The following is a 25,693-nucleotide window of genomic DNA, read 5'->3' on the forward strand; positions in this document are numbered from 1 at the left end:
GGAGAATTGTTTGGTAGAGCAGATGCAGCGCGGTTTCGTTAAGGGGAAGTCGTGTCTGACGAATTTATTGGAGTTCTATGAGGATGTGTCTAGGGCGGTGGATAGAGAGCCGGTCGATGTGGTGTTTCTTGATTTTCAGAAGGCGTTTGATAAGGTGCCGCACAAGAGGTTATTACAGAAGGTCAGGGGGCATGGAGTTGGGGGTAGGGTGTTAGCGTGGATGGGGATTGGCTGTCATTAGGAGGCAGAGAGTGGGGGTCAATGGGTGCTATTCGGATTGGCGGTTGGTGACTAGTGGAGTGCCCCAGGGGTCGGTGCTGGGGCCTCAGCTATTTACCATTTATATAGATGATCTGGAGGAGGGAACCGAGTGTATGGTGTCGAAATTTGCTGATGACACCAAGATTGGTGGAACGGCAAATTGTGTGGAGGGTGTGAAAAGTCTGCAGAAGGATCTAGATAGGCTGGGCGAATGGGCCAGGAACTGGCAAATGGAATTTAATGTTGGCAAGTGTGAAGTTGTCCACTTTGGTAGGAATAATGGTAGGAAGGACTATTACTTACATGGTGAAAAACTGCAGCAGGCGACGGTGCAGAGGGACCTCGGGGTCCTTGTGCATGAGTCACAAAAACCCAGCCTGCAGGTGCAGCAGGTGGTCAGGAAGGCGAATGGGATGCTGGCCTTCATAGCGAGAGGGATTGAATATAAAAGTAGGGAGGTCTTGCTGCAACTGAACAGGGCACTGGTGAGGCCGCAGCTGGAGTAGTGTGTGCAGTTTTTGTTGCTGCACTTACGCAAGGATAGTTTGGTCTTGGAGGGAGTGCAGAGGAGGTTTACTAGGCTGATACCGGAGTTGAGTGGGTTGAACTATAAGGAGAGGCTGAATAAACTAGGCTTGTACTCGTTAGAGTTTAGAAGAATGAGGGGAGATCTCATTGAGACATAAGATGATGAATGGGATGGATAGGATAGAGGTGGAGAGGCTCTTCCCGCTCCGAAAGGACAGTAGGACTAGAGGGCACAGCCTCAAGATAAAGGGGGGGTGGTTTAGAACAGAGTTGAGGAGGAACTTCTTCACTCAAAGGGTGGTGAATCTCTGGAATTCTCTGCCCATTGAAGTGGTGGAGGCTGCCTCGCTAAATATATTTAAGACGCGGGTTGATAGGTTTTTGATAGGCAAGGGGATTAAGGGTTATGGGGAGAGGGCGGGAATGTGTATTTGTGTTAAGTCCACAAATGTGTATAAACTAATGATTCATAAAATTTCCCTGGCCTAAATATTTGAATGAATAAACACAAATGAGCACTGACTCATCTCAAATACAGTTACAGATCAGGCAGCTAACCATGTATCCATGTAATTTTATTCTTCAATAGAATTCTGTTCCAAATAAAGTCATTGTGAAGAATGTCACAAAATTAATGATGCTTATGAAAGTTCTATTGTCACCTGAAAAGTATAGAAAAATGTAAAAAAAAATTGTTCTGAATTCTAGGAGGAAGGGCCAAAGAGAGATCTGTTTGTACAGGACCCAGCATTGCTAAGGGAAAGGGCAGAGGCAAGACGTGCTACCTTCAATGCCAGAAGAGGGTAAGAATCTGGACCGCGAGAACAGTTTTATAAATGATTTGAAACTGAACAGTGGGTAAGCTAAGGTCAATGGATGTTATTAATTTCAGCTATAAGTTTATCTGCCATAGCTCAATTGTTCTTTCAACCATCCTTATTATCAGGCAGAACTTTATACACAACTACAAGATTCTGATGCACTTTTTAAAAAAAATATATACCAAACAGACCTCAGCTTGAGATTGTTGAATATCTGCCAGGTTTTCAAAGCACGCTTTAGCTTTTAATATGTTTCCACCTCTCTCTCTGCCATTTTGCTGTTTCATATTTTATAGCCATATTCATATCTCGTCTTACAAGTAAGGAACAACTGCAATTATTTTGTTTTAATCTTATTCATGTCAATAATTACAGAATTGTAGTTACTTCCAATGCATTTCTCAGCAAATTATCTTTACAAATACTTAATTGAAATGAATTCTTTGTGTATCTTCTGGTGACAGTGACTAATTGTAATGTTTGTTTCACTAAATCCCAGCTGCTTTGACTTTTAAACCTGACGCAGAAAAACTCATTTATTTTGGTGGGTACTCAAGTCCCAGTCCTGTTGACAAATTTTCTTTTGAACAGTCAGATATTTTAATTATGAAAAACTACTTAAGATTTCTGTCACTGTTCTCCGTCTGAAGTCGAATGCCAATGCAGTGTGCTCCCAAGACTGGATTGCTACCAGATTAACTCCTGCTATTACTTAGGAACCAGTTTCTTTGACCATTGAATGTGAATATCTGAGTAGCAAAGAAGATAACAAACCAACCATTGTTCCAAATAGTTATTCATAACAGCTTCCATTGTTGGCTGTAAACTGCATGAGCTGATTAACATTTCAATCCTCTCTTTGCCTTGGACACCCATCTGTTTCTCTGTCAAAGTTAGAGGAGTGATGTTAGACCAATGAAAATTAATGTTTAAAAATCCTGCAGCTGAACTGATACCAGGGACACGCAGCTTAAACCAATTTCTCAAATAGCCAAAAGTCCTTAATTGTGACCTTCCCTAAATGTTTTGGGACACTTATCCACATGAAAAGTGTGATATAAACAGAAATTGCTGTATCTTCATTCTGACAAGGAGCGTTTGATCTCTGCTTTCGTGCTATGGCCAGAAGACTGGATTTAAGAGTTGGTACTTTGGATTTCCGTGTGAATTTCCTTATTGTAACACATTAAGTGCATTAGCGATCCAGCTCCTTCGCATACTTTCCCCTCTCCTTCCCAAAAGTGCTCAACTGTGATATTTTTAGGTATAGTTGATTTCTCTAAGATGCAAACTGGAATTGGTTAATTTTACTATTGATTTATATATTGCTTTCCAGGTTCAAACATGACAACACTGCTGCTATAGGAAATATTAAAGGCCAGGGACAAACAAAAGAAACACTAATGGAGAGAAGAAAGAAAGAGGCCAATAAATCCCTTCGAGCTAATCATAATCGTCGATCACTTGCAGACAGGAAGCGGAACAAAGGAATGATTCCATCTTGATTTTTAACATTTCCCCCTCCGCCACCATGGAATTAGTTCACAGTCTTGCCTCCAATGACCATTTCCAACTAATGAATTGGGCTTTCATTTCCCAAAATTTTCTTTATCAAGAAATAAGGCACGTATTCATTTTTCTTCCAAGGACAAAACGTTCAACTGCATTTTGCTGCATAGTCTTAGTCATATCAACTGACAAATTTATCTTCTATGGGGTTGCAGTTTGACAATCAAACCAAACACAAATGAGTAGTGATGCAGTAAGAATATCAGCTATTGCAATATTGGAATAATATTTTTGTCTATTTACTGATATTTAAAAGGAGTTGCTCAGTCTTGCAAAGTCTCTGTTTATTTGGCTGCGTTCACTTGAAACTGTATTGCTAAAGCCTATGATATATTTAGCAACCCTGACATTATTGTCACACACAGTAAAATCTAGTAGTTAACAAACTTTTTGTTTTGGAATGTTTCCCTTCTTTGGGTGTATTAGTATCACAGCATTTCATAGCCTCAAAATGTTTCCAGAGATCCTGCTTTTAGATCTTTCATTGGCATTGTATATTTAATTGACACTATTAGACCTGGATCAGCAGTCTGGAATGTCTGATCAGAATAGATTTTTTTTTAAAATGCCTTGCTTGAAGACTATGATAGTGGTGCAGATGTGTCCTCCAGATGCATGGCTGAGTACATTTGGACATCAATGACTGCATTGAAAACATATTAAAGTTTAAATAGGTTTTCCCCTATATTATGGGGATAGTAATAACAGTTCTTAATTCTTGCCTTTGATATCAGATCAGTGCACCACTGCTTTTTTTTTTGCACACGCCAATTCCTTTGCTGTGGTTTAGAATTACTGGGGGTATTTACACAATCCACTTTAAATTAATTTAGAGTGGAAAGTTAAAAATATCAAATTTTTAAATAAAGACCAAGCCATCAAGTAGTGTGTGGTAGTTCTTTCTTTCAGTTGCATCATTGACAAGGCTGTACCCTGCTACAACTGTGTGGGCTGCAGTGTCTTCAGCATTCTGTTAATGTGAATTAAAAGGAAACAGTATTCAAGAATAAGACTCAACAGGAAACCAATTGTTTGAATGAAAAATAAAATCTGCTCATTAGCATGGACAAAAGTGATCAAAGGCAGAACAATGGTTGAGAATTTTAGACATTTATGTTTTTCAGTAATCATTTTCAACAAATTAACTCAGCATTAGTTCAGTTATAGTAACAATCCATTTTCCAGGGATTGACATGAAATAAGCTGTCAACAGCCTGATAAAGTTAATAGTCCTGGTGGATGGCATTGTAATGTTGGGCTGTTTAACAGCAGCAATATTCCAGGTGATGGAAAGCATCTTGTAGTACAGAATTCCATTTATTCTTCCTCACTTTTCTCATAATTGTGTTTGATGTGTTTCCAGAGTTTCTGCAAATAGAGAAAACATTTCACTAACTCAATTTTCACATTTATTGTAAAAATAAAATGACCAGCTTTGCAACATAAAAGATGAACTAGGAGCAACAATGGCAAAGAGATTTAATCTTAATTTTTCTATTCAAATTCAGAGATCAAGAATAGGGAGGGGGTGAAAAAGGCATATGGCATTCTTGCTACATGTTAGTTTGGGGGGGGGGGGGTGGTGTGTGTGGCGGCAGGGAGTGGGAGAATATGATGGTGGGGGGGGGGTAGGAGAGGGGAAGGGAACGGTGACGGTGGGGGGGGGGGGTAGGAGAGGGAAAGGGAACGGTGACGGTGGGGGGGGGGGGGGGTAGGAGAGGGGAAGGGAACGGTGGAGGTGGGGGGGGGGTAGGAGAGGGAAAGGGAACGGTGGAGGTGAGGGGAGCGTGAGAGAGATACGGGGGATATGGTGGAGGTCGGGGAGATGATGATGAGATTGCCGGGGGGTGGGGGCGAAGAGAGAGGATCGTACGTATAATATGGTACTGGCTGCAAGAGCAAAGTTCCTTCCACTCCACATCTCACGTTAGTGAGCCCAAAGCGGATTGACTTGAGTTGTTAAGCGAAGAAAATCTAAAATAAAAACAGAAATTACTGGAAATATTCAGCAAAGTTTGACTGCATCAGAGAGAGACACCGGAGTGAGGGTGAGGCCGGTGACCTTTCATCAGAAGAACAGCCCTGTGCTGCAAGGATGTTCTGCTGAAGGTGAAGCCTCACATTCCCATAAACAGCCCCTCCCCAATCTCACACTCACCCCCTGATTGATTCTCTCAAACACAGCATCTCCGGCTTGGTCGAACACCCTCTCGAAGAGGACGGCGCCCAGGATGATGCTGAGCGCGAAGGTAGAGCTTCTCTTGAACATCAAGTTGTAAACCTGCCTCAGCAGCGCCATGTTGTCCAGCCGCAATACACCCTCCTCCTGCTGCTGCAGCTGTCACCCTCCGCCGCGCTTCAAACACCAAACCACCGCGGTGAAAAATAAAAACAAAAGAATCACTCCCAGCACACGAACTACACCAATACACGGGCCTTTTTAAAGGGACAGAAACACGAGAGCGCGGGATTCTTTCCGACCTACGTTTTGCGCATTAATATTTGGAGTGTTGTTCGGCGGCCTGTGGGTAAAGCTGATCACGAGGATCAGCAGATTCGCCAGCTCGCTGTTCCTGGGAGTTGGGGAGGGTGGGACTGTGACCTGGAGCGGCAGATTCGCCTGGTTGCCCGGGGAAACGGTGAGTTCGGCCGGGGGAGCGTGCGGGGCTCGCGATGGGCAAAACCTATTTCTGCGATTACTGCGGCAGATCCTTTCAAGACAATCTCCACAACCGAAAGAAACACTTGCAAGGGGTTCAGCATCAGAGGGCCAAGAAATTCTGGTTCGACTGTTTCCGAGGTAAACTTTTTTAAAAAAAAGTTTATTTATTCGTGTCACAAGTAGTCTGACATTAACACTGCAATGAAGTTCCTGTGAAAATCCCCCTAGTGGCCACACTCAGGTGCCTGTTCGGGTACACTGAGAGAGAATTTACACCTAACCTGGGATGGCAGGGGGGAGAGGGGGTTGGGGGAGAGTCAGGATGGGGTGGTGGAGGGAGTAGAGCCAGGACGGGGTGGCGGAAGGGGGAGAGTTGGGACGGGGTGGCGGAGGGAGGCGGGGTGAGGGTAGGGATTCGGCATGGGATGGAAGTTGGGATAGGTGCAAGTCAGGTGCATTGTTCTGTGGGAGGAAACCCACACAGACATGGGGAGAACGTGAAGACTCTGATGGTCCCTGATGGTGTGAGGCAACAGTGCTAACCACAGTGCTACCATTTGTTGTTGTAGTGGTTGGGAGATGGGTTGTGCTCCTGAGGAAAGTTCTGGAAGAACCGGTATGATTGATGCCAGTGATAATTGAAGGGATAATGCACTTAAATCCTGTTTAATTAACATATCATTCATTGTTGATCTACCCATTAAGTTTTTATCTGGAGTTTCGGGTAGGTGAGTCCTGGAATTACAGTAAACTTCTTAAAAAGTTTATTTGTTAGTGTCACAAGCAGGCTTACATCAACACCGCAATGAAGCTATTGTGAAAATCCCATCGTCGCCACACGCTGACACCTGTTTGGGTACACTGAGGGATGTACCTAACCAGCGCATCTTTTGGACGGTGGGAGGAAACCCACGCAAACAGTGACCCAGGGCCAGAATTAAACTTGGGTCCCTGGTGCTGTGAGGTGATAGTGCACTGTGCTGCCAAAATAAAGGGTCTGAATTGGGAAGGGCCAATTTTAATAGGATAACACAGAATCTGGCCCAAGTGTATTGGGTGCAACTACTTGTACGAAAATCTGCATCAGAGCAGTGGGATTCATTCAAAAAGGAAACTAGAGAGAATATAGGACTAACATGTTACCGTGAAAGTGAAGGTTGGGAACAGCGAGACCAAAGAATTCTGGATGTTTCTGCATTTTGGGAGGATTAACAAGGCAGAGGAATATAAAATGAATGATCAGACTGTAGGAAGTACAGAAGATCAGAGTGACCTTGGTGTGCATGTCCGTAGATTTTTGAAGACAGCAGGACAAGTGGAGAAGATGGTTAAGAAGCAAGGAGATTATGATGGAGCTATATAAAAATGCTAGTTAGGAAACAGCTGGAGTATTGTGTGCAGTTCTGGCTGCCACACTGTTGGAAGAAAGTGATTGCACTCGATTAGGTGTAGAGGAGGTTCACCAGGATGTTGTCTGGGCTGGAGAGGAGAGCTATCGACAGGATAGGGTTGTTACCCTTGGGGAAGAGAAGGCTAAGGGGAACCTGATTGAGTGTATAAAGTCATGACAGGCATAGAAAGGATGGTTAGGAAGAAACTTTTCCCCTTAGCAGAGGAGTCAATAACCAGGAGGCATAAATTTAAGTTCGGGAATAGGAGGTTTATAGGCGATGTCAGGAAAAACATTTCAGCCAGAGGATGGTGGCAATCTGGAACTCACTTCCTGAGAGGGTGGGTGGTAGAAGCAGAAACCCTCGCAACATTTAAGAAGTATTTAGATGAGCACTTGAAATGCTGTAGCATACAAGGCTACAGACCAAGTGTTGGAATGTGGAATTAGAATAAATAGGTGCTTGAGGGCCGGTGCAGACCAAAAGGCTCCTTTCCGGGCTGTAAAATTCATTGGCCGGAATTTTACTTTCCCGTCTGCCACAGGAATCAGAACAGGTGAGCGGCAGACCACGGAAAGCTCCATTGACCTCAGGCAGGATTTTCCAGTTTCGGGGCAAATAAGGCTGGAAAATCCCGCCTGTTGACTTTATGACTACAATGTTGGTCAATGGATATATATTGGCTGGGACACCTGTAAGACCTCCCAGTTGTGCTATGAGATCTTCTATGTCCACTTAAGACAACAGATGGATCCTCAGTTTAAATTCTCATCTAAAGTGCAGCATTCCCTCAGCATTCTATTGGAGTGACAGCCTCCAAATCCAGTAGCAAGAGAGGCAGTCCAACAGTGGTGTCTTCTTCCAAGCCAGTTCCTAATCATTCAAAACTAGCTCTGCTGAGCAGGACATGCTGTTCATATATTTAAGCCAGACTCCCCAAACACCTGTTCCACACTGAACTCCTACAGCAAGATACTCCCAGGAAGACTGCAGAAACGCTTTAGAGATGTCCTTAAGAGATCTGTTGATTTATGGGAGTCCCTGGTCCGTGACTGACCAAAATAGTGAAGGTGCATTCGACCAGGCCCCAAGCAAGATGCTTCATCAGGAGCAGGCAGAGGTGTTGAGGCGTCAGCGAGAGGGGGCACAAACCTCCAAGCAGTTGACCCTGAAAGGATAAGCTGCATTGGATTTAACATCCATCTCTGAACTCACTGAACACAAACATAAATTTTAAACCAAGACTCTGTCTGTTCTCTTAAGTGAACATAGCAGATGAATGAAAATCTTGAGATCTAACAAAATAAAATTAATTTGTTCAGTTACCTTGAACCACTGACTTAAGTGAAAGGATGTTTTTCAGTAATGCTTTGTTTTTGCATTTTGATGATTGCTATGCAAGTTCTCTGGTGGGGCAGTGTTTGGGATCCTATGATTTGCCCTGGGTTAGGTGGGAGACTCCCACGACGATTGCTACTCAGTACTCCCTATTCAAAGTGCTTGTAGAATCATACAAGTTGCGGCAGAGAAGGGGATCATTTGGCTCATCATACTGGCAATTGAACTGGAACTATATTATCTTTCTTTTATCTGTTTCTTATATTTTTGAAGTATCCACCCAATATCCTCTTAATTTCGTCTGTTGTTCTGGTGATCATCTTTCGGTAAGGTAACAGGTTTCAACTCCAGTTAGGTATAATCCTCCAACCAATTTGCATCTGAAATCTTTTATTATTTTGACATTTTCTTATTGATCCCCCTTCAACCTCTATTCCCGTGTAAAGGCATCAAAGCCTTGAGTCTTTCATCGTCATTAATCTCGTTCTTAGAATTGTAATGACTATTTGCTGCCCTTTCCCTGGTTCTAATATTCTTCTAATGTAGATAGCGATTGCCCTCTGGCACCTTTTACTTAAACAAATTTTTTTTGAGTTTTGAAAGTGTCAGAAGATTGTTTGAATAGTTGGGCGATGTCACAGCCACTGTTACTCCTACCCTTACCGGCATGAGTTTAGTAGAGGTCACAGGATAATGATAATGATTTTCCGCTCCTCTACCAAGTGCTTCAAGGACGATGTAGCACCCCAACTACCAGGAAGACTGAGCTTAGTAATCAGAAATGTGCCTTTGTTATTTTGGAAAGGCTGTGATGCAAAATGTTATGCTTTTTTGAAGGAAGTACCATGTGCTCTGATATTGAATTTCAGATAGCGCCACAATCTTGGCAGAAGAACTTGCCAAAAAGCCTTGCAGAAAGTTTCTTCAATCCGGTAAGTGCAAAAATTTCAAAAAGATAATGCATAGAGACTGAATAATATAATTTGTTAAGCTCTTAAAATCTTTGAAACTTGCATCTGAACCTTAGAGTAAGAAAATTTTGTACTTTACTCCTTCCCAGAGGTGTGGATCCAAAAACACAGAAGTGCCGCTATCTTGGCAGTCAGTAGCATAATGCATCCTTATTCCTGAAGTCACCGCTGTCATGAGCAGTGAAAATGAGAATGTGAACATTACATGCTATCTTATTTCCACCTGACAAAACAACAGTAAACCTTCCTCCTTTGTGCGTTCCTAGAGTAGTCTCAGTTGCGTTTGAATGCTATACCTAAGTGGCCATTGTTTATGTGACTCTGAAAATAAGTGTCACCAGTCTTTCTGGCTACAGGAAGCTTCATACCTGCAGCCAATTCTGTCCTCAACAGACACTGATTCAGTACACTTCCAACAGGAGCTCCTGAATAATGAGCAAAAGTAAGAGTCTTGGTTAGTTTCCCCCTTCCCTTGACCAGTGGCAGTGACATCATTAAGATGCCAATTCCTCTGCTGCTGTCTGGCTGAGTTCTGCTAATTTGGCATTGTCTGGGAATTGAACCTGGATTGTAGGGCTCAGCTGACCCCTTGATTAACTTACTAGGCCATCGGCTGATTCTCTCTCAGAATGAGCACAGAATTAATGCTATTAAAGCTTTTAGTTGGTCCCTGGGGAGGACAGTTAGAGGTACTATAGTAAGTCCTCACTTAAGATTGTAGTTGCATTCCTGAAAAGTGCAACTTTAAGTGAAATTACTTTAAATTAGACTTTACCATTAAAACTAATACAAAAGCTTTAGTTGGGTTCTGTACAACTTTTCTCAACAAAAAAAATTAAAATCTTAAACTCTATAAATTGAAATAAGTTATAGTACTAAATTACTATATTGGTAAATGGAATAAGATGTAAATGAAATAAATTTACAAGTATAAAACAAGTATGGTAATTTTACTTCCACTCGTTACTGATCCTGCTGCCCAAACAGCCCATTTTCCCCATATCCTGTTCTCTGATCTCTTGGTGGCTGCAAACTCTCTCGCCAACCCTTCAGTGCATGGCCTTTCAAGCTCCCTAACCCAACCTTGCACTGTTGATCAACGGACTGTACTAGCTCTCCCCCCCGCCAATCCACCCTCTTGCTGCTGACCCACTGACTTGCCGGCTCTCGTCAAATGATTTATCTACCTGGAGCCTCTGTTTCCAGTGTGAGTCAGATTGAAAACTGTTTATGCTTCTGTGCATAGGTGTCCTACTATTGTTAATTCTATAATCTTTTTATTTTATCAGTTTATTTCCCATCCTTTTTTTATTAGTATGATTTCAATGAGTTTTTTTCTACAGGTCAATGTGATTTTGGTGCGAATTGCAAATTCTCCCATATGACTGATGAGGATGTTCAGAAGCTGAGACAAACTGTGGAAGGTACAAGCAAGCGAATCCATTGTGTAATAGATGTGAATTAATGGAGATAGTTTATGAAAACTATACACACTGACAATGTTTATTTTCAATCATTGGCAGTAATCCAATCATGGTTAATCCAATTACACGTAACTGCTGAACCTCTTTCGAAAACAGTGTTGTTTAGTACCTCTTCCTCTCGTCCCAAATAACAGTATCTAAGTGGTGTATTCATACCATTGATGTTTGTTTTTCCATTACGTTGGTTATCAGGACCCTTGCTGCTTTATGTGCCTCTGAGTATCTGTCAAAGATAAAGGGTCATCTGGACTTGAAACGCCAGCTCTTTTCTCTCCTTACAGATGCTGCCAGACCTGCTCAGATTTTCCAGCACTTTCTCATTTGGTTTCAGATTCCAGCATCTGCAGTAATTTGCTTTTATTCAATTCAAATAATTGCATGAGATACTAAATATTACTGTCAGTGCTCATGCAGAAAATGCCCACACACCACTTTTAGATAACTGTTAGAACAGTAAAATCGCTACAATGCAGAATGAGACCATTCGGTCCATCGAGTCTGCACTGACTCTCCGATAAAGCATCTTACCCGGACTCACCCATCTCCCACCACCCATCCTCCCCCCACGTGGCTAACCCACCAAACCTGCACACTTTGGACTGTGGGAGGAAACCGGAGTACCCGGGAGAAATCCACGCAGACTCTGGGAGGATGTGCAAACTCCACACAGTCAGCTAAAGCCAGAATGGAATCCAGGTCCCTGGCGCAGTGAGGCGGCAGTGATGAACAGTCTACCTGAGTACCTGTGTATCAATTTCATCCTTGTCAATTCCACAGGCAGCTACAGTGACTTGAATAATGTGTCTTTCTTATCTGATTGGAAAACTCTGTGGTGCTGTGAAGCCCAAGGAAAAATTGGATGTCACAGCTGCCTGTGAAATTCATTCTTCATTCTCCTAGCAGCAAGATTACTTGCGACTGCAGCAACTGATACATCAGCTGATTTGCTGCATGTGCTGTACCTGTAAACTTGTCTGGCTTTGTCTGGAGCACTGAAAAAGTCATTCTGACTCTGGGTGATGTAAATACAGTAGAATAAATAATTATCTTAACTCCTGTTCAAAAGACCTATTTTCATAATTCCCAGACATTTCACTTTAAATGAGGTTTTACTGTGTAACTAATCTAAAATACAAAATGTTATAAATCTTGTTTTCTGACTATGAATTTCCCTTCAGTAATTTATATCCGCTAAACAAAATAGCAATGGATCACAGGTAAGTATCATCTGAATTACTAATAGCTCCTCTGTTCTGAATTGTGGGTTTTTGCACTTGAAGGTAACAGAAGATGTCCCAAATCACACCTCATTCTTTTAACCTGAAGGTTTATAGTTTAGCTCATTTCGCTTTGAATAACCTTTACTGAAATTATTAGACGTTTGTTGCCAGTGATGCCCTTCTCTGTGCTCCCCAGCCCACAATTTCCTAATTTGATTCAGTGGACTCATACTGGCAAGCCCAAATGCGAAAAGCTCTTGCCAGCAGCTCCACAGGGAGTTAATAAGAACATAAGAACATAAGAAATAGGAGCAGGAGTAGGCCATCCAGCCCTTCGAGCCTGCCCCGCCATTCAATAAGATCATGGCTGATCTGTCGCTGCTCAGTTCCACTTTCCCGCCCTCTCCCCATAACCCTTAATCCTCTCTCCTATCAAAAACCCATCAACCCACGTCTTAAAAATATTTAGCGAGGCAGCCTCCACCACTTCAATGGGCAGAGAATTCCAGAGATTCACCACCCTTTGAGTGAAGAAGTTCCTCCTCAACTCCGTTCTAAACCGCCCCCCTTTTATCTTGAGGCTGTGCCCCCTAGTCCTATTGTCTTTTTTGAGCGGGAAGAGTCTTTCCACCTCTATCCTATCCATCCCATTCATCATCTTATAATAATATATCTTATAATAAAACCTATATTAGATCTGATGTAAACAGATTTGCATCGAGTGACCCATTATTTCAGATGTATCGTCGAAGGTTAATTCTGTGAACAAGTGTGGTTTTATTTTTTTTAAGTACCAAGTGATCTGACCCATTCCATGTGATGCAGTTCCATTTGGTGCATACTAACTTTGTTAACTTTATCAATTCAATGTGCCAGAGCCTAGTATAGTTTGGGGTATCAGCTGTTGATACCCCTCCCCACAAAATGAGCTCCCATGCTAGCTCATCCATTGTAAGTATGTAGCAGGTGAAGAGAGAAAGCTTTTCCACTTTAGAAATAACCATGCTGACTCGAAAAAATTAGTGCCAGGGAGACTAGCAGGGTAAGTAAGTGAGTTTATGGGGATAGGGCCTGGGTGGATAGTTGTCGGTCCAGGCTTGATGGGCCAAACAGCTTCCTTCTGCACTGTAGGGATTTTATGATTGTATTCATGAAATGTAATTGGAGATCACAATGAGTTAAAAGAAACCCCCAACTCTTCCAGCAGGTGTCACTGTTGAGTTTGTCCCCAAGTATACTACTACCATCTCAATGTAGAAATGTTCAGATCTGCCGGGCTGGCTCCAGAGCTTTTTAAGGAGTTCACTTGTCGCATACCCACGGTGTGTCAAATGTTTTACAACTGTTGGGTCAGTTTTTCAGTGCAGTTGTGTAGACACATGGTAAGATCACAAATAATGATTTAATGAGTGGTCTGATAATCTATTTTTGGTATTCGTTGAACGGCAAATGTTGGATAGATCTTTGGGAAAAGTTTTTGCTATCTGAATATTACCAGGGAATCCTGGAAATAGACGAGGACTCTGTTTAATATTTCATCTAAACAGTAGCAACTCTGACTGCAGCACTTTCTCAATATCATCATTTGGCAGGAAATGTTAAACCAAGATCCCATTTGTCTGTTCAGTTGAACTTCAAAGCTTGCAGAACATTCAGCAGTTTTGTCATCACCTTATCCAACATTTCGCCTTCAAATGTTTACATCACTCTTGCCTAACTTACTGATGTGATCACTTCAGTTACCTCCCGAAGCAGTCTGGTCCAAACATGTGTCACACTCTCTGAAACAGTTATAATTGGGTCTGTCCATTCTCCTTAACTCTTCAGAGCTTCATCCCATGCCCTTCATTATCATTTTCTGGCTGTTATTCATTTTCAATTTGTTGATGCCCTTCAGAATCTTGAATCCACAATAGAATTATCCCATTCAGCCTTCTTGAGCAAACCCAGATTTTATAAGTCTCTCTTTCCAACTTATTTGTTTGATGTTAACTGTAAGACCTGCAGCCCACAGTCGATTCTTAAGGCTAGACTCTGAGATGATTCTCTACTCCTGCTAGCTGAAGGTGGGATTGCTGCTGGTCTCTTGAATCCAGCATGAGAATACCAAAATGGTATTCTCACCAGGCATCAAACCCATTGTGAGTCTCCCTGCCCATCACACCAGCCCTGGTCAGGTTCCCATCCAGAGCAGGTGGGAACTTCATTACTATTCGTTCTCACTACTGTGAATCTCAATAACGAGCTGGAAGGCAGATTCTTTGGCTTCTTGGAATGCTGATGCTCCCCACTCTCACCTCCATCCTAGTGGGAAGTCCTGGTCCTGACAAGTGTGGATCTAGCACCTTGGATTCCGTGGGGAGGAATGGAAGTAAGATTTGTGTGCCCCTCAGCTGCTGCCAGGTTGCAGAGGGAAGATCCCCCAAAGGACCTGTGGGCTTGGGCTGGTGGGAAAGGAATCGACAGGACTCTCCCCGGGATAGAGATCTTGTGGCTGGACTTCCCATTCTGGTCCCTGAGAAAAATAGAGATCATTCTTCGAATGGTGATCTCAGGCAGCTTTCTGTTGAAAATCTTCACTCTTGTCTGTGTGTCGTGAAACCTTTGAAATGGCTTGGTCACTATAATATTCATGCCACCTGAACTCCTGGAAGTCATAAAATTCACAGCAGCATTCCATTGTACGGAAGGGATCCCCCATGCGCACTCTCAGGAGTATCAGGTGTTAGACCCCTTTGAAGTACTCTGATTGACAGGAGATGTCAGTTTCACTGGGGATTCCTTTCAGGCTTGAATGAGCTCTAGCTTGTCTGGCTTCTTTGAACTGCATTGATTGACAGGAGGCTGTCAGTTTCATCTGCTCCATTAGAGTTTGTTTATATACTCACCTTCTGTTCCATTGAGCTTTAGGCAGATGTTGACTGACAGCCCAAACCACATCGAAGAGGGGATTAGCTAGGTTCATTTGCATAAGGAGCAGATGGTGCATTTAGTTGCTGAAAGTTTTTTTGACTGACTGCTCCAAGGGAGATCAAAGTCTGCATTGTTGATGCAATCTGTTCATGCCTCGTTAACCCCGAAGAACTCTTTTCACCACATCTTTCCAGTCAGGCCCTTTTTCTTTAAGCACTGCAGTTTTCTTTCAGATGACTGGTGATGCTGAGAAGCCTAAATGCTTTGTTTACATTCAATTTCAAGCTCCACCACCTTTTAATTAGCCCTCTGAATGACAGGTCCAGGCCTTTCCACAGCATCTAGCAGGTTTGTTTGTTTTTCTTTCTCTTCGATTGAAGCTGAAGTGCTTCCTCTTCTAACCACAGCTTTTTTTAAGTCTTGTTTTGTCCTGAAGACTTTGCTCTTCTGTTAGAACAGATATTTTTTAACCTCTCATGTTGGAATGGCATGTCTGCACTTGAGGTTGCTTTCAGCTGTAGAAGAGCTTGGTACCACTTTCCCTGCCACCTCAGCAGTGCCACCCTGGCTGGCAGAGGACATGATCCCTGCCAGGGTGCACTGCCAAGGGCTGGGCCTGAGGGGAGCAGGGCCTCTGGCAACTCCATGTGTGTGTCTTCCATTTGGAAATGGCGGGGGGAAGTGGGTGGTTGGAGTTCCAGCCCTCTGACTCGGGGGGGCAGCGAGGGATCGCCTTCATGCCTGTGGGGGGCGGGTGGAGTGTGACTTGTCCATTCAAGGGTGGGATGGGGAGAAAGGCCCTTGGTGATGAGGGGCTGGGGGTGTTGCGTTTGTCAGTGGGCGGGGGTGTCATTTCCATGACAGCGAGGTTTATGGGTCTCTACCATGACCCTATTATAGGGACACTCTTTAAAGGTGGCACCCAATCTCTGTGAAGCCTGGCTGGCCAGTGTATTTTCCACTGTGCATATTTTTAAATAGTTAAGGTGGTTAAATAACACCTGACATTACTGTCAGTGTCAACTCGGGTTTTCCCACTGGCGGTATCTCTTTTTTAAAACGGAAAATCACAGTATTAATATTTCCTCTAGAGAGGTTTCAGTTTTCATGGGCTCTTTGGAAGATGACAAGATAAATACAGATGTGAAAAGTTAGTCAACTTTTCCATTCAAAAAGAGCCAGAAGGAAGTTCTCCCTGATTTCTGACACCCTTGCACACCTTGTACTTCTCTCAATCAGTATATCAAGCTTCTTCTTAAATTATCTTTCCTTACTATTCTACCCAGTAAATATTTCCATCTACTGTGTGGTACTTTCTAATATCAGTCCTACATTTATTTTTTGCTAGTTTGAATGTATGCTTAGTGTCTAACTGGTGTGGTTTAATTTGGAATGTTGTTCAGTATTCATCTTTCATATTTCATTAGTCACCATTCAAAAGCTGAAAAAAAATCAAATTTCCTTCACCTTTCGCATAAGAATCAGTCTTGTACTATGCTTTTCACTACCTGCTGAGAAGACTTTTCATTTATATCTTGAAGATCAGTTAGGGTACACTACTGAAGGTTTAGGCTGACCAAAGCATTGTGTAGTTTAAACATTATTTCCTCTAGTGTTTTCACTAGGTTTTTCAGTGTTCTGTTTGCTTTGTTGAGTGCTGATCAACAATTTTGGGCAGCCAACTGAAAAAAGTTGATGTGGAAAAAAATATTGTCTTAGAAATTTTGCAAATAGCAGAAGCAGCATTTCCAATGTAGCGAATTTATGGGTGGGCAGTAAAGAATGAACAAGGCAATGGGAAACTGTAAACAAATCATGAACATGAGAAGAAAAACGACAACAGAAAAACAGGAAAACTGTTTTGTAAATTTCTCACTCTGGCGTTCCCTTGAATTATAATGTAATCTTACAAATCCTTCCAAACGATTGAGTAAAAAGTACAAGAATGGAATGGTTTTATTGTTTGCATTCCTTCACTGCCATTGTCTCTTGAACATGCAACATCATTATATACATTTTTTTAACTGGGTAAGTAAAGTTATTAATTTCCTTGCACAAACTGCTTAAACAATTGTTAATAAATGTTTGGCATTTGGTTCTATCAATATGGTTGAATTGTATGTGTTACAGAAGAAAACAAAGTAGAACACAATGACGGACCAATCCCTGATATTGATGAATGGTTGGCAAAGAGAGCCAAGAGGAAAGAGAACAATCCACATGTCAGGTAATTCATATAAATCGCAACTGCAATGTTGGGCTGATTTTGTGATACAGTTGCACCTGAAAACGTGAACATGCTAATCAAAACAATCGACAACAACAGATGGGAATCTACAATGATTGGCATTGCAGCCTCAGAGCGCCAGGGGCCAGGGTTCAAATCAGGCTTCGGGTGGCTATCTGTGTGGAGTTTGCACTTTCTCCCCGTGTCTGCATGGTTTTCCTTTGGGTGCTCTGTTTTCCTCCCATAGTCCAAAAGGTGTGCAGGTTAGGTTGATTGGCCATGCTAAATTACTCCTTAAATTCAGAGAGATTAGCTGGGTAAATAAATGGGTTTATGGGGATAGGGCCTGGGTGAGATTGTTGTTGGAGCAACCTCGATTGACCGGATGGTCTCTTTCTGCATTGTAGGGATTCTCTGATTCCAATGAACAAGTAAGAGTTTGTTTTTTTTTGAAGGACAGATAAACACCAAATCTCTGCTGGTGTGTTCTGACTGGAGTTGAGGATTTACAGCAGCTACTTTTAGACAAATTCCTATCAACAATAATTAGCGTCTGATTAATTTTGGCAGTAATTTGACTTTGTGTTTAGTTGGTCTTGCCTTTTTAAAACCCCGATGTAGACTTAGCAAGCAGGATAATGCTTTGGCTGTCGCATCTTTTAATCCAGTTATTGTAAAACAGTGTATCCACTAAATTTACCATCAGCAATTTCATAGGTTATCCATATTTTATTTATATTTTGCTATTCCCCAAATGTTTTTTTTATACACGGGGACTTTACATTTACAAATAAATAAAATTGATATACCAGCTAAAGCTTTTGTTACAAATTCAAAAGTAATATATAAGCATAGTAAAGAAAAGGAGTAACATTACTTTGTGCTTCAAACATTGAATTAAATTGAACGTTGCATGCTTTTATAAAAAAAACTGTATGTCATTTTGAAGTTCTAACAAATCGTATTTATGGATTTGATTTGCTTAATAATGAGAACCTTTAGTCCTGAAGGATGAGGTGTTTTTCTATTCTTTCCTTTGTAACTATGGGCCCTCCTAGGTCAAATATGATGTCTGCTATTTTGTAAGCTTAGTCTTGTGTTTTTCACAACCCTGATGACCACATGTAGTGTAGGGATTGTCCAGGTGAAAGGTAGTGCTAAGATGCATGTCATTATATTTTGTAAACCACATTGGATATGAGAGAGGTTTTTTCATTTGGTTCGTTCTGGCCAAGAAGAATGCAGTGCTTCCAGTTTGCTGATGAACCCACTTGTCACCTATTTTACATTGAATTTTATGCGAGGTGGGGAAAAGAAATTCAAATTCCTTTGGTGTCTTGCTTGCTTAGTTTCCTACGTACATTTCAAATATGGTAAAAATGAGGATTATTTTTATATTTTTATGTGCACGTGTTTTGGAATGTCACATGGTATATACACATTGCAGTGAGTTGCATTATATAAGAATGGGTTTATAATTTTATACTGCATTTCACACATTTATTTGATATTCAGTGTTCCAAGTGGACAAACAAAGCAGCAGTGCACCACAAACATAAGTGAAAACAAATTGACAATGAACCATTTTTATTAACTGAGGGGAGATATTTTGCCACGAAAGTGGGAGGGTGCCTTGCTTTCTGAATAATTGAATGGTCTCCATTAAAAATGCTGATGACGCTTTAGTTTTCTTTAATATGCAAATCCCAGGATTTCTGTTGGTATTGTTATGTGATGATCAATTGGATGGAACTCGATGCTGGCACAGGACTCTAATCCAAAACCTTCTGACCCAAGTGGCAGGAATAGCTGAGCCAAACCTGCTCTTCTGTTTCTCTTGTGATTGACCTTGTGCAACTTGTGTTAATGTTTACTGTGATTAACTGGGGAACGTAAAATATTTTGGTACCTTTTTGAACACAGGAATAGGAATAAGCCATTCAGCTTCTTGAACCAATTCTAACATTTTAAGTGAGATTAAGATTGATCTGTAACCTAACTATATATACCTACCTTTACCCCATATCCCGTGAATAACAAAATATATTAATCCTAGATTTGAAATTGTCAAATTGATGTCACTTCAATTACAGTTTGTGGGAGAGAGTTTCAAATTTCAACCGCCCTTGTGTCAATGTGGTTGCAAATATCACTCCTAAAAGGTCTGTCTCTAATCTTCAAGATATACCCTTGAATCCTAGAGTCCTTAACTGGCAGACACCACTTCTATGTACCTTACTTTACTCCTTTTCATGCCTTAAAGCATGATTTGATTGAAGCTTTTAACTTTCTAAAATACAACCCTACTTTGTGTAATTTTTCCTCATACTTTTAATTATTGGCATCTGGTTATTATTTTGGTGAACGATTGTTGCACTGTCTCTGAGGCCAGTATATCCTTCCGAAGGTGTAGTTCCCTCTCGCAGTAACTTCATTGCAGTGTGAATGTAAGCCTACTTGTGACTAATAAATAAACTTTAACATTAACTTTAAAGACTGCTTACAGTTTCTTCAGACAAGGTTTAATCAGGACTTGTATAGCTGAAACATGACTTATGCACCTTGTGTACCAGTTTTCTAGATAAAAAGGTTAGCATTCCATTAGCCTTGTTGATTATTTTCTGTACTTCTTCATGACATCTTAATGATCTATATACCTGGACCTCCACTGTTTCTATCTTTTCACCATTTAGAAAGTGCCATGTTCTATTCTTTGCAGACCCGAAGTAGATATTTGCTCACATCAAACCCTTTAACTGTATTTTTCCCATTCAGTTGCTTCCATGTAAACTCCTTTTTTCACCTATAGTTGTTTGGCAGTGCGGAACTTGAGTATTGCTTCAAAAAAAAACATTTTGTTAATGCTTTTTAGTCTTGCACTCATCAGGATCAATATCAGGGGGAACAACAATTGTATATTGTATGAAAGTTGAGTGTAGATTGGTTGACAGTGGACTTTGATAGAAGCATTGCCATAAATAATGTACCAGTTATTGGTGAATGACAGTTAATTGTCAAGCATTGTTTGACAATTTAAACCAAGCCATTGACCCTGGTCAGGGCAAACTTTCTTGAAAAGAAAGATTGTCCTCATTTTACTTCGTTTCCAACCTTGAGTTGCCCTGCAAACTATCCAGTACCATATGCTATCTCCAGCCAAAACTGTAGAGGAGCACAGCTACAAGATTCCTCCCTTTATTATGTTTGTAATCTGATCCGTGGGAATAATCTGGTTTGATTTGTTGTCAGATTTTGAGTTCTGCAATGTTACTTTGTTTTTCCCAATTGCTTTCACTTGCTGCTTTTCATGACAGCTCAAATCAAACACCTTGCTGTTTAGGGACGTACAGAAACAAACCTAGTTTAACATTCGAGACAGTGAATTAATTTGTCACCATGCAGCATGATGAAGTTAGTCTGTCTAAATTGGCATATTGAATAATACAGTTTTAATTGAAAATATTAAACCTGAGGGGTTAGATTTTTATTAGCTTTGCATTGATTGAAGTTTTCATTCTGGAATGGGGTGTTGGTCATATAGGTTTGCAATTTGTTTTACCACATTTTGGGTGGAATGTCAGTGGATTGGTACAGTGCAGTCAAGACTTTAAAATGTGCATGGTTGTCCAATGCTTCATTAAAGTCAATGAAGTATTTTGATCACATCACTGCACAACATTCAAAATAATATAGTATGTAAATATTCTTGAAACTTTTTATGGAATATTTTTAGGTCTGGTGAGTTGCACGTGGTTATGTTAAGAGTACTGCTGTCTTTCAGTGATGCACCACTGTGCAATTGTGTTTGTCCGAATGTTGTTAGGGGAGTTTTAGCCTGAGAGGCTGCATTCTTGGCATAATATAAACATTTTTGCATTTGGGAGAACTTTTATTTTAATCAGTTGGTATTAATTTGATCTTTTTTATAAATAATTCCAATATGTTGTGATGACCTCAGGCAGAGTTACACTCATTATACATTGGCAATAATTTAATCGATCTATTGCAAAACCCATGAAAGTGCTCTGAGATATCCTTGGGTGCTGTTGGGCTGAGGGCATCTACTGACTTTTAAAATGCACCATGTAAACACAGATGGGAGAAGTTTATATGCCCCTGACAATAGCTATACTGTTGGGCACTGTAGTAAGAGATAAAATGAGCCTGCAACAAAGGTAATTAAATAATCATGGGGGACTTTAATCTTCATAGAAACTGGGTAAATCAATCAACCGAGGTAGTTTGGTGGACAAGTTCATGGAATGGATTCAAGAAAGTTTCCTGGAACAATACATCATGGAACCAATTAGGAAGAGGCAATTTTAGATCTTATCCTGTATATTGAGCCAGGATTCATTAGTTATTTCATAGTAAGAGATCTCTGGGGTGGAGTGATTATAGCATGATAGACTGTCACATCGAGTTTGAAAGTGACACACTTAAGATCAAAATTAGAGTATTATATTTAAATAATGACAATTATAAAGGTATGAAGAACTGGTGGCTATGATAGAATGAGGAATTAGATGAAAAGGTATGACAGTAGATGAACAATGGCAAATCCTGAAAGAAATCATTTATAATTCTCAATGAATATAACATTGAGAAGTTGAAGTCTATGGGAGAAGCGATCCATCTTGGCTATCCAAATGAATTAAGGAAATTTGATTAAAACAAGAGACTTGTAGGAGGGCGTTTTGAATTTGCATACAAACTGGAGTAAATCACGCTTTTTTTTCAGTGGGAGTTTAAAAAAGAATCTTCCACACTCTGTGCATTGCAGGGTGCCTCAGCGTAAATCCCGTTGGAAATCCCTGCAGAAAAGGCTGGCAGCATAGCGCTGAGTGGGCCACTGTGCATGATATTGGCACATACACAAGGGCCCTGTCTGCCAGCCCCTTGATTGCTGGCGAGCTCAACTGCTGGACCCCCAAACATGCCTGGGCCCAGCCCTGATGTTCTCCCCCACCCACCCAAGCAAGCTGCCTCCCTCACTCTTCCACCAATCCTGACTGCAGAGTGGCAGTGGAACCCTCACCATCTTGCTTCCCCACCCCCAAAATCAGGCCCTGTCCCCTTGGGCAGTGCCGGGGCCCAGGCTGGCACTGCCAATGCCAAGGGGGCACCCTTCCCAACTCCTGGCAGTTGACCCTCTGGAGGGCCTTGACTGCCACTCCTTCGCTCCTGCCATGTCAGGCTGCAAGCTGCCTGCAAGTGGAGAGCTATTCGCTAATGGCATGGAGATGTTATGTAAATTAGCAGTCACGTACATCATGTAGTTCCGTGATGCTTTCTGGCGCAGAGCTGATGGCACCGGATATCTGGTGCTGGGAGGCGTGCTCAGGCCTGAGCACTCGGCGCGGATTACGCAAATTGGGCACCACTTGAATCTCTTGGCTCGCTGCGCTAAAAAATCAGCGCAATGGGATGGGGGAATCACCCCATGATGTTGCCAAGAAGTACAGTAACTCTGAGGACTGGGAGATATTTAGAAACCAGCAAATCCTGAATAAAAGACTGCTAAAAGAGGATGAAAGTGAAATGACAGTAACAAGAAATATGAAAATAGATTGGAAGAACTTCCACAAGAATATAAAGAGAGGAGCAAAGTAAATGTGTGCTCCTAGCAACAGAGATGGAACATTTCAGAGAAAACAGAAAAACCATACGAGCAATAGAAGGAACCAAAGGTCCAATGAGACTAGGAACTTAAACTGATTAGTAACAGTAAAGAAATAGTACAAGACAATTTAATGAGACAAAAATACTGTGGACCTGATGGCCTGCATTCCAGGACTTGAGAAAGAAATAATAGATGCGTTGGTTGTAAGTTCCCTAGATTCTGGAACCAGTGGATTAGATAGTAGCAAATGTTGAAGAAAGGATTATTGAAGAAAGGAGCGAGAGAGAAAAAAACTGGGAACTACACACCAGTTAGCCTGATTATCAGTCATCAGAAAAAATTGCTTATATATCCATTCAGTTGTTGCTTTTTGCAATCTAGATCTGCTCTGTTTATTTTATGCTGTGCTATTCAAAAAATGTAACTATTAAAACACCGTCCAAGGCCCCATTGAGAAAACACATTTATTTGAGAAGCTGTGTTTATTTGGACATATACTGAGGTTTTCTAGAATGTACACTTTATGGAGAACCAAATTGTTCAGGCAGACAAACAACTAAACTGATGAAATAGCAAGTGCACCAAAGCACCAAGGAAATTAAGCTTTAGTGAGACAGGCTGTTTCCAAGGTTCTTTTGTGAAAATGGTGATTTGTTCTATTATCTGATGTTTATGTTGCATTGTGTAAGCATGTCAATAATGTTCTTTGTTTAATTTATTTCATGTTGGATTTCATTGCGTCACATCATTTAACGTTACAATGTTGAATTTCATCCTTTTTTGTTCTTTTACACAGTGGCTTGGAAGTGGAAAAAGAGGTTGATGACGAACCTGCTGTTTACTGGCTACCTCCAGGATATCATGCAGTTCATGAGCTACCTCCTTCTCTACATCCTCCACCTCCTGGAGGATGGAAGCCTGCACTGAATGTTGAATGGGGTTAATATTCCCATAATACTTTTTTTTGTCAGAAATGGGAGAGAAATAACACAATTGGTGATGCACTTGGACTTGGCATTCAATTTTAACTGAGAAATGTTACCTTAATTAAAGGATACACTCTGAATTGCTGAAAGGCTCCTAAGCAACTCTATTGCCATATGGACATGATACATTGAACACAGTGTGTTGTAGTGCAGCTTATTGCAACCAGTTCTATAATGTTTCAGAATTTGTCGATTATCAACAAAACGTAGTGTTAATAGCAAATGTAGTAATTTGGAATAATTCTAATTGAAAGTGTTTGAAACCTGAAATATTGTGTGCTGTTTGGTCTCCTTATCTGAGCAAGGATGTTCTTGCTATCGAATAAGTGCAGCAAAGGTCCAGCAGCTGTTTCCTGGGATGGTGGGACTGATGTATGAGGAGAGATTGAGTCAATTAAAATCATATTCATTGGAGTTTAGAAGAATGAGGGGGGAATCTCATGGAAACCTATAAAATTCTAACAGGACTAGACAGTATAGATGCAGGAAGGACGTTCCTGATGATGGGGAGTCCAGAATTGGGGGACATTGTCTAAAGGTACAATAGAATCTCTACAATGCATATAATGCTATTCAGCACATCGAGTCTGCACCAGATGTGCTGAATCTGGTGCAGACTCGATTTCAGTCTCTGTTGCTGTTCCATTCCCACACCCCTGCACATTTACCATGGCTAATCCCCTAACCTACACGTTGGATACTAAGAGGTTGTTTTTAGAATGGCCAAAGTATTATATATTTAAAAAGCTCTTGGAGTTAAAGATATCAAAGGATTTGGGGGGGGAAAAGCAGGAACAGGTTACTGAGTTAGATGTTCAGCCATGATCATAATGAATGGCAGAGCAGGGTGGAATGGCTTACACCTGCTCCTAATTTCTGTGTTTCTAAACAAAGTAGTTACTTTTTTTTACAACAAGCAAGTTTTTATTTTGCAACAAGACTGGCTGATGATTGTATCCTTTGAAAAATATTATAACTTGTGGTTACGGTAAAGCTATTTTTAAGCAATTAAAGCATTGTCACAGTTCTTGATTTTCTTCAGAATGCTTTGTAAAGCATCTCAGGTTTAAGCCTAAAGCCACAGATGAGACATGCATTCATGATATAAATGGTTAGCAATTTTATTATACAGAAATAACTAGCTACAGTACAAGTTGTATGAGAAATTTGTGCCTAATGTATTTATATTTCCATCTCAAGAGGAGCTGGTGGGGTAGTGGTAATGTTGTGGTACTGGTAATCAAGAGACCCAGACTAAAGTCCTGGGGACATGGGTTCAGATCCCACCATGGCAGCTGGTGGAATTTAAATTCAATTAATAAATCTGGAATTAAAAATCAAATGTCGCTATGACAACGATCATTGATTGTCACGAAACCTTTCTGGTTGACTAATGTTCTTTAGGGACGGAAACCTATCATCCTTGGTCAGGCCTATATCTCATTCCAGACCCACAGAATTGTGGTTGGCTTTTAACTGAAAAATCTGAAATGGCTGGAAAAAAAATCTTTGTTCAAGGGCAATTAGGGATAGGTAACAAACTATGACAATACCAGTGATGCCCACATCCTGTGAAATAACAAAAAAGTTTGTTTTCCTATTTGTGACATATTTTGTAATGGGAGGAAGAAAATATTTTGATAATGAAAGTTTACATGTGAAATGTTTTAGTTTACACTCTTCACAACCTATTTTTGGC

General features: G+C 41.1%; 3 protein-coding genes across 5 annotated transcripts in view; 2 read left to right on the forward strand and 1 right to left on the reverse strand.

Annotated features, from left to right (window-relative positions):
• The window catches only part of ascc2 (activating signal cointegrator 1 complex subunit 2), a 65,457-nt gene extending 61,393 nt beyond the window's left edge, over positions 1 to 4,064 (forward strand). For all 3 annotated transcript variants that reach the window (XM_080208374.1, XM_080208373.1, XM_080208375.1), the window contains exons 18-19: positions 1,498 to 1,592; positions 2,947 to 4,064. In XM_080208374.1, coding sequence (XP_080064500.1) covers positions 1,498 to 1,592; positions 2,947 to 3,115 — 264 coding nt within the window. In that variant the 3' untranslated portion in view covers positions 3,116 to 4,064. The remainder of the gene's footprint in view (positions 1 to 1,497; positions 1,593 to 2,946) is intronic.
• Positions 4,065 to 4,273: 209 nt separating this feature from the next.
• uqcr10 (ubiquinol-cytochrome c reductase, complex III subunit X) lies at positions 4,274 to 5,522 on the reverse strand. Its single transcript, XM_080208378.1, has 2 exons — positions 5,338 to 5,522; positions 4,274 to 4,547 (listed from the first exon to the last, which is right to left on the reverse strand). Exons 1-2 carry the CDS (start codon positions 5,476 to 5,478, stop codon positions 4,497 to 4,499), a joined length of 192 nt encoding a protein of 63 aa, XP_080064504.1. The 5' UTR covers positions 5,479 to 5,522; the 3' UTR covers positions 4,274 to 4,496.
• A 252-nt stretch (positions 5,523 to 5,774) lies between these two features.
• On the forward strand, positions 5,775 to 25,021 carry zmat5 (zinc finger, matrin-type 5). The gene is made up of 5 exons (XM_080208694.1): positions 5,775 to 5,979; positions 9,440 to 9,502; positions 10,885 to 10,965; positions 17,289 to 17,385; positions 23,805 to 25,021. The coding sequence occupies exons 1-5, from the start codon at positions 5,853 to 5,855 to the stop codon at positions 23,950 to 23,952; spliced, it is 516 nt and encodes a 171-aa protein (XP_080064820.1). The 5' UTR covers positions 5,775 to 5,852; the 3' UTR covers positions 23,953 to 25,021.
• Positions 25,022 to 25,693: the final 672 nt, after the last annotated feature.

The sequence above is a fragment of the Carcharhinus amblyrhynchos genome, chromosome 20 (assembly GCF_965287045.1).
Source record: "Carcharhinus amblyrhynchos chromosome 20, sCarAmb.v2.hapA, whole genome shotgun sequence".
Taxonomy (NCBI): Eukaryota; Metazoa; Chordata; class Chondrichthyes; order Carcharhiniformes; family Carcharhinidae; genus Carcharhinus; species Carcharhinus amblyrhynchos.